Source organism: Chanodichthys erythropterus, chromosome 23 (assembly GCF_024489055.1).
Source record: "Chanodichthys erythropterus isolate Z2021 chromosome 23, ASM2448905v1, whole genome shotgun sequence".
Lineage (NCBI taxonomy): Eukaryota > Metazoa > Chordata > Actinopteri > Cypriniformes > Xenocyprididae > Chanodichthys > Chanodichthys erythropterus.
Window position 1 is genome coordinate 31,124,041 of NC_090243.1, and position 19,954 is coordinate 31,143,994.

The window sequence follows — 19,954 nt, forward strand, 5'->3', positions numbered from 1 at the left end:
TGTCAATATTTTATTCAGAATACAATATAGATGACATCAAATGTTTAAACTTAGAAAATGTATAATTTAAAGGGAAAAGTTAAATATATAAGTAAAATAAGAAAAACAAGTAATATTGATTTTAAATTTCATGGCATCAACACATCTCAACAAAGTTGGGACAAGGCCATGTTTACCACTGTGTGGCATCCCCTCTTCTTTTTATAACAGAGGAGACAAGTTGCTCAAGTTTAGGAATAGGAATGTTGTCCCATTCTTGTCTACTACAGGCTTCTAGTTGCTCAACTGTCTTAGGTCTTCTTTGTCGCATCTTCCTCTTTATGATGCGCCAAATGTTTTCTATGGATGAAAGATCTGGACTGCAGGCTGGCCATTTCAGTACCCGGATCCTTCTTCTACACAGCCATGATGTTGTGATTGATACAGTATGTGGTCTGGCATTGTCATGTTGGAAATGCAAAGTCTTCCCTGAAAGAGACAACGTCTGGATGGGAGCATATGTTGTTCTAGAACTTGGATATACCTTTCAGCATTGATGGTGCCTTTTTAGATGTGTAAGCTGCCCATGCCACACGCACTCATGCAACCCCATACCATCAGAGATGCAGGCTTCTGAACTGAGTGCTGATAACAACTTGGGTTGTCCTTGTCCTCTTTAGTCTGGATGATATGGTGTCCCAGTTTTCCAAAAAGAACTTCAAATTTTGATTTGTCTGACCACAGAACAATTTTCCACTTTGCCACAGTCCATTTTAAATGCCTGTGCTTCTGGATCATGTTTAGATATGGCTTCTTTTTTGACCTATAGAGTTTTAGCCGGCAATGGCGAATGGCACGGTGGATTGTGTTCACCGACAATGTTTTCTGGAAGTATTCCTGAGCCCATGTTGTGATTTCTATTACAGTAGCATTCCTGTATGTGCTGCAGTGCCGTCTAAGGGCCTGAAGATCACGGGCATCCAGTATGGTTTTCCAGCCTTGACCCTTACACACAGAGATTGTTCCAGATTCTCTGAATCTTTGGATGATATTATGCACTGTAGATGATAACTTCAAACTCTTTGCAATTTTTCTCTGAGAAACTCCTTTCTGATATTGCTCCATTATTTTTCGCCGCAGCATTGGGGGGATTGGTGATCCTCTGCCCATCTTGACTTCTGAGAGTCACTGCCACTCTGAGAGACTCTTTTTATATCCAATCATGTTGCCAATTGACCTAATAAGTTGCAAATTGGTCCTCCAGCTGTTCCTTATGTGTACATTTAACTTTTCCAGCGTGTTATTGCTGCCTGTCCCAACTTTTTTGGAATGTGTAGCTCTCATGAAATCCAAAATGAGCCAATATTTGGCATGACATTTCAAAATGTCTCATTTTCAACATTTGATATGTTATCTATATTCTATTGTGAATAAAATATAAGTTTATGAGATTTGTAAATTATTGCATTCCTTTTTTATTCACAATTTGTACAGTGTCCCAACTTTTTTGGAATCAGGTTTGTATAAGTTTAATGAACAATAATTAAACAATAAACATTTAATAAATTGCTTATTAATAAATGTTCACCTTTTGATCATTATTGTTGCCTCTAGTAATTATGTGTCTGATTTTTAATTTCCAACCTATTTTGGGTTAATTTTAAGCCAGCCATATAGTAATTTTTAAACAATAGTTGGGTTAAATAAAACTTCCCAGCACGTTGGGCAAACATAGAACCCAATGCTGTGTTTGTCCATTTTCTACCCAACTTGGGTTGTTTTTAACCCAGCATTTTTTAGAGTGTATGATACACATCACAATGCCATGATTCAGTACTTTCCAATACATCAAAATGTCTCCTGGTGTATTTCTGTTGTCTGTCAGTGAAAGGATGGCTTTCCATTCACAAACTCAACACAATTAGACTGAAACAGATTTCTCAGAAAAACTTATTTTAACTTTATTTTTTATTTTATTTTTTTCATTATTTGCTAGAAGTAAGTGCTAGCATGATGTAGGGCTCATGCAACGCATCAAACACGTCTTTCTGCATTTACAGATTCATTGTTATCGAAAGGGTTAACTCAGCAGTTGAATGGAGCAGGAGCCCATCCCTGCCAAAAGAGGTGGAGCTTAACTTCACAATCACTTACAATTGTCGTTCAGCTGCTGGTGACAACATTGCTTTTCTGCTTCCTGACTGAAAGTCCTTTTCTTACAGGTAAGAGTTGTGTTGCAAATTCTCATTACAGTGAGGTATGGGTGTTTGAGAAATCTAATTTTGCTCATGATTTACCTATAGATACATAATGAAATTAACATGTGTAAATTATTTCTTGGGTACTACACTGGCAGAGTGTAGTGTTCACTTGACGTTACTGGACTTTAACCTTCTGGTGAATGTTTAGTGATAAGGCATCGTTATAGCCATTAGAAAATACTTTTTTTTCTCTATTTCTAACAAGTACATAAACGAACAAAAGACAGAACACACACCCACACCACATCATGAGCCAGTCTCAAAGGCTTTTTGATGAGGTTTGTGTAATGTATTCATATAATGCTTTGTGAACATATTATCCTTTGTTAATTTATATTTATATATATATAGTATGTTAGTCAGCACATCAAAAGAAATGTACATCTTTAAAGCATGAGAAGACATTATTAAAACAAATTGATTTAAAATGTACTGTATGTCATGTAAAGTAAAACGTTTAATTTGACGTTAAATTGTGTTAGGACAACTTAAGTGTAGTCTATTCTAGTCATATAATAGTCATTAAAGTACTCTATTTAACCCTCATGTTGTGTTCGGGTCAATTTGACCCGAACACCAATTTTCTTTTTCCCGAAAATACTAGTTAATGTTATCGCTTTGGACTGAAACTTAGTGACTTTGTTCCCAAAGGGTATAACTAAATCTCAATATTTTTTTGGACATTTTCTTAATTTTTTGTGGGGGTTTTGTTACCTTGTTACACTCGTGGTGTTCCCGGTCAAAAATGACCGGCCCATAAAAAATAGCTTATAAATCACTCATTATACCATATTTTCACCCAATCTTGGATTCAATCTTTTTGTCAACTTGTTCTCTTTCAATTAGGACTGGTTTTATATTTCTGTTTGCATCTGATTAATCGTGGGCCTCATTTATCTGAGAGTAGGCATCTCATTTTTTGAGTAAATTTTTTAAAATTTTTGAATAATTTTGGAAATATTAAATAAAATCTGAAGAAAATTGGTATTGTTGATCACACTAGTCTACTCTAATGTTTCACCAGGAATTTTGTTTTGAAACTTTTGTTTTGTAAAAAATATGGCACATAGTCACACTTGTGGTGTTCCCGGTCAAAAATGACCGGCCTATAAAAAATAGCTTATAAATCACTCATTATACCATATTTTCACCCAATCTTGGATTCAATCTTTTTGTCAACTTGTTCTCTTTCAATTAGGACTGGTTTTATATTTCTGTTTGCATCTGATTAATCATGGGCCTCATTTATCTGAGAGTAGGCATCTCATTTTTTGAGTAAAAAACAAATAATTTGTGGGTAAATTTGGAAATATTTAAAAAATATATAAGAAAAATATGGCTACTGTTGATCACACTAGTCTACTCTAATGTTTCACCAGGAATTTTGTTTTGAAACTTTTGTTTTGTAAAAAATATGGCACATAGTCACACTTGTGGTGTTCCCGGTCAAAAATGACCGGCCTATAAAAAATAGCTTATAAATCACTCATTATACCATATTTTCACCCAATCTTGGATTCAATCTTTTTATCAGCTTGTTCTCTTTCAATTAGGACTGGTTTTATATTTCTGTTTGCATCTGATTAATCATGGGCCTCATTTATCTGAGAGTAGGCATGGTCAAAAATGGTCACAATGGCCGACCATTGAAAGTGAATGGGAGAGACTGAAAATAACAGAACAATTTAGTTTTCAGGAGCATGTTCATTATTTTCATGTACATATATGAGCATATGTGCTTGCAAACATCGAGCCCTTGGACCTGTGCATGTATCGATACATTTATACACACGCTACCCAGACACACACACGTTAAAACATACAAACTTTTTTGAGTATTACACACATTCTTTTCCACAGAGAGAAATTTGATCCTACCCTAACCTGCATCTAATATACATTTATCCATCTGACATTACCACACACACACACACACACACACACACACACACACAAACACAAACTGGCCGTGACTGCAGTGACCCGGCTTCAAAAGAAGAAGGATTTGCTTTATAATTAAAATTTCCTGATAATTCACTCACCCCATGTCTTTCTTTCTTCAGTTGAAAGGAAAATAAGGTTGAGGAAAACTTTGCAGGATTTTTCTCCATATTGTGGACTTCACTGGAGTACAACGGGTAACTTCTTCATGAGTTTGACAACACATGTGCTGCAAAAGTTCACAACGCAACCAAATACAAAAACACGCTGCAAAAGTTCACAACGCAACCAAATACAGAAATGCGCTGCAAAAATTCACAACGCAACCAAATACAAAAACATGCTGCATAAGTTCACAACGCAACCAAACACAGAAACGCGCTGCAAAAGTTCACAACGCAACCAAATACAAAAACATGCTGCAAAAGTTCACAACGCAACCAAACACAGAAATGCGCTGCAAAAATTCACAACGCAACCAAATACAAAAACACGCTGCAAAAGTTCACAACGCAACCAAATACAGAAATGCGCTGCAAAAATTCACAACGCAACCAAATACAAAAACATGCTGCATAAGTTCACAACGCAACCAAACACAGAAACGCGCTGCAAAAGTTCACAACGCAACCAAATACAAAAACATGCTGCAAAAGTTCACAACGCAACCAAATACAAAAACATGCTGCAAAAGTTCACAACGCAACCAAACACAGAAATGCGCTGCAAAAATTCACAACGCAACCAAATACAAAAACATGCTGCATAAGTTCACAACGCAACCAAATACAGAAACGCGCTGCAAAAGTTCACAACGCAACCAAATACAAAAACGCGCTGCAAAAGTTCACAACGCAACCAAATACAGAAACGCGCTGCAAAAGTTCACAACGCAACCAAATGCAGAAACGCGCTGCAAAAGTTCACAACGCAACCAAACACAGAAACGCGCTGCAAAAGTTCACAACGCAACCAAATACAAAAACGCGCTGCAAAAGTTCACAACGCAACCAAATACAGAAACGCGCTGAAAAAGTTCACAACGCAACCAAACACAGAAACGTGCTGCAAAAGTTCACAACGCAACCAAATACAAAAACGCGCTGCAAAAATTCACAACGCAACCAAATACAAAAACGCGCTGCAAAAGTTTACATGCACAGGTCCAAGGGCTCGATGTTTGCAAGCACATATGCTCATATATGTACATGAAAATAATGAACATGCTCCTGAAAACTAAATTGTTCTGTTATTTTCAATCTCTCCCATTCACTTTCAATGGTCGGCCATTGTGACCATTTTTGACCATGCCTACTCTCAGATAAATGAGGCCCACGATTAATCAGATGCAAACAGGATATAAAACCAGTCCTAATTGAAAGAGAACAAGTTGACAAAAAGATTGAATCCAAGATTGGGTAAAAATATGTTATAATGAGTGATTTATAAGCTATTTTTTATAGGCCGGTCATTTTTGACCGGGAACACCACAAGTGTGACTATGTGCCATATTTTTTACAAAACAAAAGTTTCAAAACAAAATTCCTGGTGAAACATTAGAGTAGACTAGTGTGATCAACAGTAGCCATTTTTTTCATATTTTTTTTTTAATATTTCCAAATTTACTCATAAATTATTTGTTTTTTACTCAAAAAATGAGATGCCTACTCTCAGATAAATGAGGCCCATGATTAATCAGATGCAAACAGAAATATAAAACCAGTCCTAATTGAAAGAGAACAAGTTGACAAAAAGATTGAATCCAAGATTGGGTGAAAATATGGTATAATGAGTGATTTATAAGCTATTTTTTATAGGCCGGTCATTTTTGACCGGGAACACCACAAGTGTGACTATGTGCCATATTTTTTTACAAAACAAAAGTTTCAAAACAAAATTCCTGGTGAAACATTAGAGTAGACTAGTGTGATCAACAATACCAATTTTCTTCAGATTTTATTTAATATTTCCAAAATTATTCAAAAATTTAAAAAAAATTACTAAAAAAATGAAATGCCTACTCTCAAATAAATGAGGCCTATGATTATTCAGATCCAAATCAAAATATAAAACCAGTCCTAATTGAAAGAGAACTTGTTGACAAAAAGATTGAATCCAAGATTGGGTGAAAATATGGTATAATGAGTGATTTATATGCTTTTTTTTATGGGCCGGTCATTTTTGACCGGGAACATCACATGTGTTATAGGGTTTTGAACACAACCTGAGGGTTAAGTACACTTAAGTGGCCTTTTATTTTATTAATGATATATTACTGCAAGTATTTGTTCAAAATCTGAAGTATTACAGGTGCATATTCAGTACAGTTGAGCACACTTCTTTTTCACAAGAGTATAGTAGTAATATATATTTTTTCTTTGAGTGAGGAGAGCAGATTGATGACCTTTTAGAACCTTTTAGTTTAAAAAAAAAAAAAAAAAAATTGCAGATGTACATCAGCAGATGTTTATCAACAGTTTTTTTTTAATTGCATATAATTTTCCAGAAATGGAAAGCAAACCGCAACAGCTGCGTCATAAAGTGGCTGGACAAATTCGGAAAAAAAGGTGGAGACGATGTCCTATCTGTCCCAAATGTAACTGACGCCTATATGCTATGCTATGCTATATGCTTATTTTGTCGTCATATATGGGCCAAGTTTCTGAACACCACAAAAATATTGTTGATGCGTAAATGTGTACAGCCATGTACTCTTTTCAGATGTACAGAGTCTTTCCCGCAAGATATTCTTTTTGGACTGGTTAAGAAGTTCGATTTGGGTTTTGAGTCCAGTATTTGTTCATAGTATAATTCCTCACAATGTAACTTAAAGGAGATCATAGATTTGGGTAGTTTCTGGGCAGAATTTTAAAGAGTCTTAACTGAAGTGAATGCAGTCACTGTTACTTAGTCACTTTTGGCACTACTTGTATCTTATGGCACCAGGCCCATGTAAAATCTGCCACCTCGTTCATGTTCATATTCCTTCTTGCTGTTCTCTGTGTGGGTTTCTGATTCAGTCCATTTATTCATGATGTCACAGTGTTTTTCTTCCCTTTTCTACCTTAGTGATGTCATCATCCACCCCCTTCTTGTCTGAGGAGTTGTTCCAGTGCTCTCTGTGTCTGGATGTTTTCACCCATCCCGTGTCCCTTCCATGTGGTCATACGTTTTGCCAGTCATGTATCCTTGCACAGTGGATGGCATCTGGCTCCTCCCATTGCCCCAAATGCTCCGCAGTTTTCCAGGAAACACCAGAGCTCTGTGAAAATTCTTTTGCTCGTGAGATGGCCGAACAAATCCGTAAGCAGAAGGGTCAGAGGTCATCAGTATATCGTCCTGTCACAACAGACAATGTTTTATGTGACATGTGCCCATTGGAGAAAGCATCCTGTGCTGTAAAATCTTGTCTGGTGTGTGTGGCGTCATACTGTGAGGTGCATGTGATGTCCCACACCTCCAGGTTCACTAAGCACAAGCTCATGCAGCCGCAGCGGATGGAAAAGCGAATTTGCAGGATACATGAAAGACCCTTGGAGCTTTATTGCAGATACGACCAATCTGCAATTTGTGTGTTGTGCATGAATACAGAACACAACACACACCACACAATACCAGTGGAGACAGAATGGGCAGAGAGAAAGGTTTGGGCACATTTGGATGTCTAATCAATGATTATGACTTTAATCATATCAAAAGAAATGGTACAATATAATATTTGGTCCCACTTTTAAGTGTCTAAGGCCTGGTTTCACAGACGAGGCAAGCCAGGATTAGGCCTTAGTACGATTAGGACATTTAAGTAACTTTTATAAACATGCCCAAAAAAAAAAAAAAAAAATGCTATTTACACTAAGTGAAAATAGCATATTTTCTTAGTTATAAATGTTATTTACACTAAGTGAAAATAGCATATTTTCTTAGCTATAAATGTTATTTACACTAAGTGAAAATAGCAATATATTCTATTTACACTAAGTGACAATAGCAACATTTTCTTAGCGATATGCTATTTACACTAGGTGAAAATAGTGATAAATTCTATTTACACCATGTCAAAGTATCAGTTCTTTCCAATAAGAGTAAATAGTAATTAGATGATATATATATACTTTATATTGGCAGATACTATTTGCACCTCAGTATTTTTGTACATAAACAGGATGCAATAGTCTAACCCTAACCCTAACCGTAATCATAGTGTAAATTATTATATTTATTAAAATTATTAAATGGATGCTGCCTTATTGGGAGAATAAAAACTCTCCCTACACCTTCCCCTAACCCTACCCAATAAACACTTTTAATTTATTAAAAGTTTATTTCCACTTTTAGAACATTATTTTCATTTTTTAAAGGCGGATTCGAACCCAATTTTATTGTGTTAAAAGTTAGATCTGTGAGCCTTACTCACTACTGCTACACCACTGAAGACACTGATTTCTGTGTCTTTTTTAAAACCAACCAGACATAGGTGGGCGGAGCTAGTGTATATAGGGTTTGTCAACAAGGGACACTATTTGCACTTAGTTTAAATAGAGACTCTGTTTTAACATTCTAATATGTTATCATTAAAAAAAAAAAAAAATCTCTATGTAAAAAATGAATAGGAATTTTACTTCAATACTTACTTCAATACAGGAAAACAAATGTTGTGCTATTTTATTATTTATAATATAAAAATCTATAAATGTAAAATTTTCAATTATTGTAGAGTTAATAAAAGTTGAGCATTGTAATGTAACTGAATTTAAAGGTGCCGTAGAACGTCTTTTTAAAAGATGTAATATAAGTGTAAGGTGTCCCCTGAATGTCTGTGAAGTTTCAGCTCAAAATACCCCATAGATTTTTTTTTATTCATTTTTTTAATTGCCTATTTTGGGGCATCATTAAATATTCGCTGATTCAGACTGCGGCCCCTTTAAATCTCATGCTCCCTGCCCACGGAGCTCGCGCTTGCCTTAACCGGCATAAACAAAGTTCACACAGCTAATATAACCCTCAAAATTGTTCTTTACAAAGTGTTCATCATGCAGCATGTCTAATCGTGTAAGTATGGTATTTATTTGGATGTTTACATTTGATTCTGAATGAGTTTGATAGTATACTATGTGGCTAAAGCTAACATTACACACTATTGGAGAGATTTATAAAGAATGAAGTTGTGTTTATGAATTATACAGACTGCAAGTTTTTAAAAAATGAAAATAACGACAGTCTTTTCTCCGTGAATATAGTAATAAACGATGGCAACATGCTAACGAAACATTTAGAAAGGCAATTTACAAATATCACTAAAAATATCATAATATCATGGATCATGTCAGTTATTATTGCTCCATCTGCCATTTTTCGCTATTTTTCTTGCTTGCTTACCTAGTCTGATGATTCAGCTGTGCACATCCAGACGTCCTGCCCTTGTGTAATTCCTTGAACATGAGCTGGCTTATGCAAATATTTGGGGCGAACAAATTAATGATCCCGACTGTTATGTAACAGTCGGTGTTATGTTGAGATTCGACTGTTCTTCGGAGGTCTTTTAAACAAATGAGATTTATATAAGAAGGAGGAAACAATGGTGTTTGAGACTCACTCTATTTTATTTCCATGTACTGAACTCTTGTTATTTAACTATACCAAGATAAATTCAATTTTTAATTCTAGGGCACCTTTAAAAATGAGCAGTTCATCAATAAATCCGTAAGATCTTACCTTCATACAGTGGAACTATAAACTGGAAGACAGAACATAACGAGCGCAGCGCTAAAAAGCAGCGGGGCTAGATAGGGTCTATAGAAACTGAACTGCAAAGAAACACAGGAACATGAACTAAAACATAATGAAACATAACATAAAACTGACATACAAAGCATTTTCAGAGACATTATTTTCATGAAAATTATCATATATCATCTCTAATTCTCATTACTGTAATGAATTCTGATTTTTACATTAGAATTTGCATCATTATTCTTGATTATCATTAGAACCTTACTATTGTCTGGACACATCAATTTTGTTCTGGACACATCGCATATGTTTTGTTTTACAGCTGCTCTTGTGTAATTTATTTATTTTCATGAGACAGAAATGTGATCACATCTGTGTTCTTTCTTTTTGTCATAGACTCAGTTATTAAAGACACAGTCTGACCTGAAGAAGATGATTATGGAGAGATGGAGTAAAGTTGAGGAACTCAAACACTCTATAAAACTGAACAATGTAAGAACCTGCAAACTACATTTTATATTTACTTTTTGTTTTAAAGGGGACCTATTATGCCCCTTTTCACAAGATGTCTTTTGAGCTAAATCTAAAGTGATTCAGATTTAGCTAAATCACAAGATAAATCACAAGATACGTTTCAGCTAAAAATACTCCACAGATCATTTATTATAGCTTGTCAAATTTGCCCCTATTTGGGAGTGAGCAAAAACACGCCGTTTATGTGTGTCCCTTTAAATGCAAATGAGCTGCAGCTCCCTGCCCCCTTTCCAGAAGAGAGCGGAGCTTTAACAGCTAGTGCTTCGCTTGCTCAACAACAACAAAGCTGGAGAATCTCACACATTCAAAATGAGGATTGTCAGTAACAGTGTTCAGCCTTACATAGTTCAAACTAGAGTCGGACACTGATGGAGAGACTCGGGAAGAAGTTACAACTTTTAGAATGCAACTGGACATTTCTGAATGGTTAGTGGATAAATTCATGTAATTGCTGTGGATTTGATTCAACTCATCAACTAGCATGTGCCATCATGTTAATCTTTTGTGCAAAACCCGTATAGATGCCCAATATACACATAGCGAACCTGTTTGCCAAACAGAGCCATACACATTAGGCTAATATCGCTTGAACAGAAACGCTCCTTTTTTAGAACTCGAGCTTGCCAGGGTCAACTTGCAGGCTATCCAAGCTAACAAGACTCTAAATAGTGTTCTGTGCTCATCTGTGCAGCCAACGACAGAACAGTTAGCATGCTTTGCTTAAACCTTTGCCATGGACTTAGAACTTGTACACCGTTTTCGCTTGCAAAAACAAAATGACTAGTCTGGGTAAAACCAGTCTGATCTGCCGGCGATTTGATTTCGCCAAGCAACTCAGTCTGGAAACCCGTGCATTCATTTCTGCTGCGCTGTTACACTTTTGTGGGAACCAATCACAGACTGGGTTATCCACCTTGCTATTGACGGGTATAACATGATGACGATAGAGAAGCGACGGTAAGCAGTTTTCAAACTCTATCTGATCTACCAGTCTCTCGCATGACCGTCACTCCAAAACAACAATGCATAATCACAGTGACACCGATTGTGTTAAACATTTACCTTAAGAGAAATGTAGCAGAGCGTTGATCCGACAGTCTCTTCATAGGAAGATTACAAACAGCGACACACTGATTCTCTGCTGTTATTTTGGTGGTTTGCTTCACGATGTGAGTACAGGACTCTTTTACTTCAATGCCCCTTGATGGTAGACAATATTTTTATTATTTGCTCTATATGCTTTGTCTCCCTGCTACTTGAATCTTGCGCCGCCTGAGCTGACTGCAATTCTTTTTGGTTGTCATGACAATAGTTGAGGGCGGCTATATTCCGCATTCATTTACACTGTGTCACGACCGTCAGTGAGAGTGCCCGAATTAGCCACTTGAGGGCACTCCATCCTGGACTGTTTTCACCCCATTGACTACACTACCCATAACGCACTGCCGGACTCATTATCCCTTTATCACATCATTACACCCAGCTGTCATGTATTTTGTAATCAGTGTCTGTCTATTTAATCTCAGTTGTTTCTGTCCTCAGTGGTGGTTTGTTGTATTGTCTTGCACATTTTGTATTGCTGGCTTTTTGTTTTGTGGACTGATATTCTGGATTTTGACTCTTGCCTGTTCTCTGGACTACGATTTGGATTGCCCAATAAACCCATATGCTGCACTTGGATCTATCATCTTGTTCTTGTGTGCACCCGTGACAGAACAAACCACCGCTATGCAAGGATCAAGCAGCAGGAGACTCCGGTCATCAGTGGGGGCTGAGGAGGCTCAGGCCCTGTTGTCAACTTTTCGTCAGAGGAGAATGGGAGTGCGGGCATTCGTCCAGAAGTTCTGGTCGCGGGCGGAGGGGTATGGTCTCCCTGATGTGGTCCTTAAGGACATATTCAATGGATGTCTGGATAAACCTCTGCCGCAGTGGGAGATGGAGCTGGTAAAAGGGTTAAACTTTTGGAATTTCTCCAATTACCTGCATCTGCGTGGGAATGGGCCGATTCGACTACCTCCAGCACCCGCTCCAGCCCGTGAGGCCACTCCAGCCCAGGTGTCCACTCCAGAGCCCGCTCCAGCCCGTGACTCCACTCCAGTCCGTAAGTCCGCTCCAGCCCGTGTGTCCTTTTCAAGGCCTGCTCCAGCCCATGAGTGCGTCCCAGCCCGTGAATCGGCTCCAGAGGCCTCAGAGGAGGTTGGCACTGAGTCTCCGCTTCACACTCGTAAAAGGAGGAGGAGGAGGAGGAAGGCTATAGTCATCCCTCAAGGCCTGGAGGCTTTCCCAGGGCCCGCTCCAGCCAGTGAGTCCGCTCCAGCCAGTGAGTCCACTCCAGAGCCCGCTCCAGTCAGTGAGTCCACTCCAGAGCCCGCTCCAGTCAGTGAGTCCACTCCAGAGCCCGTTCCAGTCAGTGAGTCCACTCCAGAGCCCGCCTCAGTCAGTGAGTCCACTCCAGAGCCCGTTCCAGTCAGTGAGTCCACTCCAGAGCCCGTTCCAGTCAGTGAGTCCACTCCAGAGCCCGTTCCAGTCAGTGAGTCCACTCCAGAGCCCGTTCCAGTCAGTGAGTCCACTCCAGAGCCCGTTCCAGTCAGTGAGTCCACTCCAGAGCCCGTTCCAGTCAGTGAGTCCACTCCAGAGCCCGTTCCAGTCAGTGAGTCCACTCCAGAGCCCGTTCCAGTCAGTGAGTCCACTCCAGAGCCTGCTCCAGTCAGTGAGTCCATTCCAGAGCCCGCTCCAGTCAGTGAGTCCACTCCAGAGCCCGTTCCAGTCAGTGAGTCCACTCCAGTCAGTGAATCCTCTCCAGAGCCCGCTCCAGTCAGTGAATCCACTCCAGAGCCCGCTCCAGTCAGTGAGTCCGCTCCAGTACGGCATGCTCTCCCTATCAGTCCGGTGATGGCCAAGAGGGCTGTCCTCACGTTCTATGTTTTGGCGGTCTTGCGTGCCTGGAGGATGCTCCCAGAGCAGCCCCAGCCTGAGCACGCTGCCGTCCCAGAGCAGCCCCAGCCTGAGCACGCTGCCGTCCCAGAGCAGCCCCAGCCTGAGCACGCTGCCGTCCCAGAGCAGCCCCAGCCTGAGCACGCTGCCGTCCCAGAGCAGCCCCAGCCTGAGCACGCTGCCGTCCCAGAGCAGCCCCAGCCTGAGCACGCTGCCGTCCCAGAGCAGCCCCAGCCTGAGCACGCTGCCGTCCCAGAGCAGCCCCAGCCTGAGCACGCTGCCGTCCCAGAGCAGCCCCAGCCTGAGCACGCTGCCGTCCCAGAGCAGCCCCAGCCTGAGCACGCTGCCGTCCCAGAGCAGCCCCAGCCTGAGCACGCTGCCGTCCCAGAGCAGCCCCAGCCTGAGCACGCTGCCGTCCCAGAGCAGCCCCAGCCTGAGCACGCTGCCGTCCCAGAGCAGCCCCAGCCTGAGCACGCTGCCGTCCCAGAGCAGCCCCAGCCTGAGCACGCTGCCGTCCCAGAGCAGCCCCAGCCTGAGCACGCTGCCGTCCCAGAGCAGCCCCAGCCTGAGCACGCTGCCGTCCCAGAGCAGCCCCAGCCTGAGCACGCTGCCGTCCCAGAGCAGCCCCAGCCTGAGCACGCTGCCGTCCCAGAGCAGCCCCAGCCTGAGCACGCTGCCGTCCCAGAGCAGCCCCAGCCTGAGCACGCTGCCGTCCCAGAGCAGCCCCAGCCTGAGCACGCTGCCGTCCCAGAGCAGCCCCAGCCTGAGCACGCTGCCGTCCCAGAGCAGCCCCAGCCTGAGCACGCTGCCGTCCCAGAGCAGCCCCAGCCTGAGCACGCTGCCGTCCCAGAGCAGCCCCAGCCTGAGCACGCTGCCGTCCCAGAGCAGCCCCAGCCTGAGCACGCTGCCGTCCCAGAGCAGCCCCAGCCTGAGCACGCTGCCGTCCCAGAGCAGCCCCAGCCTGAGCACGCTGCCGTCCCAGAGCAGCCCCAGCCTGAGCACGCTGCCGTCCCAGAGCAGCCCCAGCCTGAGCACGCTGCCGTCCCAGAGCAGCCCCAGCCTGAGCACGCTGCCGTCCCAGAGCAGCCCCAGCCTGAGCACGCTGCCGTCCCAGAGCAGCCCCAGCCTGAGCACGCTGCCGTCCCAGAGCAGCCCCAGCCTGAGCACGCTGCCGTCCCAGAGCAGCCCCAGCCTGAGCACGCTGCCGTCCCAGAGCAGCCCCAGCCTGAGCACGCTGCCGTCCCAGAGCAGCTCCAGTCTGAGCACGCTGCCGTCCCTGAGTCCTCCGCTCTCCCTGATACGGCCACGGAGGCCGTCACCGAGCTGGCCGCTCTCCCTGATACGGCCACGGAGGCCGTCACCGAGCTGCTCGTTCTCCCTGATACGGCCACGAAGCACCCTTGGCCAGCCCTATCGCCGTCGTCCAAGCCTACTGCCCTGCCGCCGCCGTCCAAGCCTACTGCACTGCCGCCGCCGTCCAAGCCCTCTGCCCTGCCGCCACCACCCAGATCTTCAGTCCTGCCGCCGTCACCCAAGCCTTCTGCCCTGCCGCCGCTGCCCAGGCTTTCTGCCCTGCCGCCACTACCCAGGCCGTCTGAACCGTTGGAACCAGCCTGGTCAGTTCCTCCGGCACCACCCTGGCAATCAGCCAGGATTCCAGACCCGCTGGAACCAGCATGTTCAGTTCCTCCAGCGCCACCCTGGCACTCAGCCAGGACTCCAGAACCACTGGAACCAGCCTGGTCAGTTCCTCCAGCACCGCCCTGGCTATCAGTTGGGCACCCTGGATCTGGCCCACCATCCCTCCCCCTGATCCTCCTCCTGTCCACCTCCCTCCTGAGTTTTGGTGTTTTTGTTTTGTCTGGTGGAGCGTCTGGTAGCCGCTCCTTTGAGGGGGGGTAATGTCATGACCGTCAGTGAGAGTGCCCGAATTATCCACTTGAGGGCACTCCATCCTGGACTGTTTTCACCCCATTGACTACACTACCCATAACGCACTGCCGGACTCATTATCCCTTTATCACATCATTACACCCAGCTGTCATGTATTTTGTAATCAGTGTCTGTCTATTTAATCTCAGTTGTTTCTGTCCTCAGTGGTGGTTTGTTGTATTGTCTTGCACATTTTGTATTGCTGGCTTTTTGTTTTGTGGACTGATATTCTGGATTTTGACTCTTGCCTGTTCTCTGGACTACGATTTGGATTGCCCAATAAACCCATATGCTGCACTTGGATCTATCATCTTGTTCTTGTGTGCACCCGTGACACACTGAACCAGCTGAATAGTATCAGAGTCACCTTTTAAACTCTCGACAAATTGACTTCTTTAGTTAGCAAACAAATCGCTCGAGTGGGTGTAAATACCGATCACTTTCATGTTTTTTTGCACAACCTGTCGATGCCAATGCTGCTTCTGCAAACCGCGGATCAATGCTACAAACCAATACAAACTAAACCTGCATCTCAAACAGCTCCCTAGTTCGTGAATCATTATATAATGAAAGTGAATGTGGCTGATTCCCTGATCAGTGCCCTGACTACTGAACAAGGGAGCTGATTGAGACACACATTAAACCTGTCTGGAGTTTTCGCATCGCTCTGCAAAGTACGTCACCCGGATCGTTGATCTGATTGGTTGAAGGACTATCCAATTGCGTGAATAATGCTCGTTGATCACGCCTCTTGTGCAGTAGGAAATACATATCAAACTCCCCAGACCAATGTTCAATTTTAAATTGAGTCTTGGTCTGGTGATAGCATAGACAGTAAAAGAAAGGTGATAGCCAGACAACAAAATGACGGCACTGTGGGTGGAAACGTGCAGATTAAGGGGTGTTAATATTATAATAAGATCCCCTTCCTACGTCACAAGGAGAGCAAAGCCTGAGTGGCTCATTTTTTTACATGCTTGCAGAGAAAGGCTTGCCAAAACAAAGTTGCTGGGTTGTCCTTTTTCACGTTTTCTGGGTTGGTAGATGCACCAGGGACCAGATTATAGTTCTTAAACAAGGAAAGATATGTCCCCTTTAAATTGTCAGATGGTTTATCAGAAGCAGATTACAAATGAACTAATTACTAAAATCTAAATGTAATTATTGTAAACAAGACACAAGAGTGATGTCAACCATATAGGCTTACTGAAATTAAATATTATGTTAAAATGGATTCTTGATTTGTTGCCTGTTATTTCTCTTTTAGGAGAACACCGAAAGAGAGATGGCATACAGTGTTGAGGTCTTCACTGCACTGCAGCAGTTTATTGAAAGGAGCCAGTCTGAGCTGCTCAGAAAGATGAAACACGAGCAGAAAACTGCAGAGAAACATGTAGAGGGCCTCATTAAAGAGCTGAAGGTAGAAATCGCTAAACTGAATGCTAGAAACTCTGAGCTGGAAAAGCTGTCATCTTCTGAAGACCACCTTTACCTGATACAGGTGACTCTTCTGTGCTTTAGCATCTTTTCAGCCAGAGGTGCAGGTTGATCATACTTGTTCTTCTTGTTAATTTACCATAATAGCGTATATATTTCAATATGAATTTAACAAATTGTTCAGTGTGTTTAGTGAAATATAATAAAATACGGAAGGCTGTTGTGATAGAGGATGATGACTTTAATTAAAGTACTTGTATTTTGACCCTTCCAGGCTTTCCGTAGCCCAAGTGAGTTACCTCAGTGTAAAAGCTGGTCTCAGATCAGTGTGCACACCTGTCAGGGTCTGGAGGTTCTGAGAGAAACCCTGAATGCTGCAGAAGAACTGCTGAAAACACAAATATACACCGTCACAAAGAGAGGTTATTATGTCTTTGTTATTTGACAGCTAAAATAACATAATATTGATATTCACAATAAAAAATTGTGATGTTATTGTGATGGAAAATTTAATTTTCTTTAAACTTAATGGGAATTTTTCTTTTTCAACAGAACTTGAGGCCATATCCCAGTATGCAGGTATTATAACATAATTAAGATATGGAGTTATGAATCTTTGATATAACTTTGACTATAACACATGAAGACTTTGAGTGGATTATTCCACTCAAAGGACTAAAAAAAAAAAAACTGGAAAAAAACCTAAAACTGAGGTGTGTAATTTTTTTAACCTTGCCTCTATACCCTAGTTTAATATACAGAGATAACTATATGTAAGTAATCTGTAGATTAACTTCTCTGAAAAGTCTAAATATTGTGTTTTGGTGGTGCTATCGAAATCAGTAGTCTTAGCTTGGGGAAGTACTGCCTTTTTTTACTGTAACTTTGCAATTCCATTTGGTGATGCGAGTGCAGAAATTACACACAACAGCTTTAATTTTATTGTTATTCTGTGAAAATCTGAAAAAAAATTGAATCTTTCTTGTGAATGTTTTAACAATCTTGAATTTTTCATTGATTCTCTGAACCATATTGATTGCTTACTTAAATATTTGAACCATCTTGAATTTTTTAACCATTTTGATTTTTTCATTGAATCTTTGTACCATTTTGAATCTTTAGTTGAAACTTTCTTGAATTTTTACTTGTACATCTGAAACATATTGAATGTTTACTTAAATGTTTAAAGGGTTAGTTCACCCAAAAATGAAAATTCTGTCATTTATTACTCACCCTCATGCCGTTCCACATCCGTAAGACCTTCGTTAATCTTGGGAACACAAATTAAGATATTTTTGTTGAAATCCGATGGCTCAGTGAGGCCTGCATAGCCAGCAGTGACATTTTCTCTCTCAAGATCCATTAATGTACTAAAAACATATTTAAATCGGTTCATGTGAGTACAGTGGTTCAATATTAATATGATAAAGTGACTAGAATATTTTTGGTGCACCAAATGACGACTTATTTAGTGATGGCCAATTTCAAAACACTGCTTCATGAAGTTTCGGAAGCATTATGAATCAGTGTGTCGAATCATGATTCGGATCGCGTGTCAAACGGCCAAACTGCTGAAATCACGTGACTTTGGCACTCCGAACAGCTGATTCGATACACTGATTCATTTATGCTCCAACGCTTCCTGAAGCAGTGTTTTGAAATCGGCCATCACTATACAAGTCGTTATTTGTTTTTTTTTGGTGCACATTCAATATGTTTCAGATGTACAAGTAAAAATTCAATAAAGTTTCAACTAAAGATTCAAAATGGTACAAAGATTCAATGAAAAAATCAAGATGGTTAAAAAATTCAAGATGGTTTAAATATTTAAGTAAGCAATCAATATGCACCAAAAAATAGTCTCGTCGCATGAGGCAGAGTAATAAATGACAGAATTTTCATTTTTGGGTGAACTAACCCTTTAAACTACTGTATACTGAACTCTTACTTGAATCCTTACTTAAATATTTCAACCATCTTGAATCATTTTTAATGTCTACTTAAATCTTTGAGCAATCTTTTATTTTTTCTTGAATGTTTAAACCTTCTTGAATCTTTACTTGAATCTTTGAACAACCTTTACTTTTTTCTTGAATCTTTAAACAATCTTTACTTGAATCCTTGACAAGTCTTGAATCTTTACTTGAGTCTTTGAACCATCTTGAACCTTTACTTGAAATTTTAAATTTGAATCTTTAACAGCCTTGAATCCTTGAACAATCTTGAATTCTTATTTGAATCTTTTAATGTATCTACACTTTTTCAGCATATTCTGTAGCATACATTGTAAGAACAAATGAATTTAGACCTGTCCTGGTTTGGGGATAAAGCATGAAAAATGACATACACCACTATTTAATAATAAAAAAAACTTACTTTGACTTTGCCTGATGTAATTCTTGCAGTGGATATGACCCTTGACCCTGACACAGCAAACCCCTGGTTGGCGGTGTCTGCAGACAGGAAGCGTGTGACCGACAGCAATGTAGAACACAATGTTCCAAACAATGCTCAGCGTTTTGACAGTGCACCGTGTGTCCTGTCAAAAGAGCTCATCTCAAGGGGAAGGAGTTATTGGGAAGTAGGGGTCTCAGGTAAAACAGCATGGGATTTGGGAGTGGCCAAGAAATCAGTCAACAGAAAGGGTTTGGTGACACTGTGCCCAGAGGATGGTTACTGGGCAGTTTGTCTGAGAGGAGGCAGCGAGTACAGGGCCTGTGACAGTGAATCAGTGCTTCTGTCACTAAAGACTCTTCCGCAGAGAATTGGCATATACGTGGATTTTGAAAAAGGACAGGTATCATTTTATGATTCGAGAGCATGTGCACATATCTTCACATTCAATGGACAGTGCTTTAATGAGAGCTTACTGGCCTACTTCAATCCAGACATGAATGACACTGGAAATAACAATGCACCACTGGTTATACAACCTGTCAATGATGACAATAGGGATACTGTGACAATATGAAGACTGAAAGTCAACAAAAACAGAAATGTAACAAATTAAATTTTGTGAGATTGAAGAAAGTAATGATAATTAAGCTGTTCATATGCTTTTGATATGTGCTGAATAAACTATATATCTAATCAGTTAAATAATGCAATGAGAACACAAATCATTGTTTATTCCAGATTTGATTAAATATGACATTTGTGATTCAGAGATAAATAAAATTTCCAAAATCACTTGTAATTAAAAGTGT

At 40.9% G+C, this 19,954-nt stretch overlaps 1 protein-coding gene across 1 annotated transcript; it reads left to right on the forward strand.

The window, feature by feature from the left end:
- Positions 1–2,072: 2,072 nt before the first annotated feature.
- Positions 2,073–19,853, forward strand: btr33 (bloodthirsty-related gene family, member 33). The gene is made up of 7 exons (XM_067378557.1): positions 2,073–2,201; positions 7,251–7,825; positions 10,308–10,403; positions 16,579–16,812; positions 17,023–17,170; positions 17,301–17,327; positions 19,154–19,853. The coding sequence occupies exons 2-7, from the start codon at positions 7,253–7,255 to the stop codon at positions 19,717–19,719; spliced, it is 1,644 nt and encodes a 547-aa protein (XP_067234658.1). The 5' UTR covers positions 2,073–2,201; positions 7,251–7,252; the 3' UTR covers positions 19,720–19,853.
- The last annotated feature ends 101 nt before the right edge of the window (positions 19,854–19,954 follow it).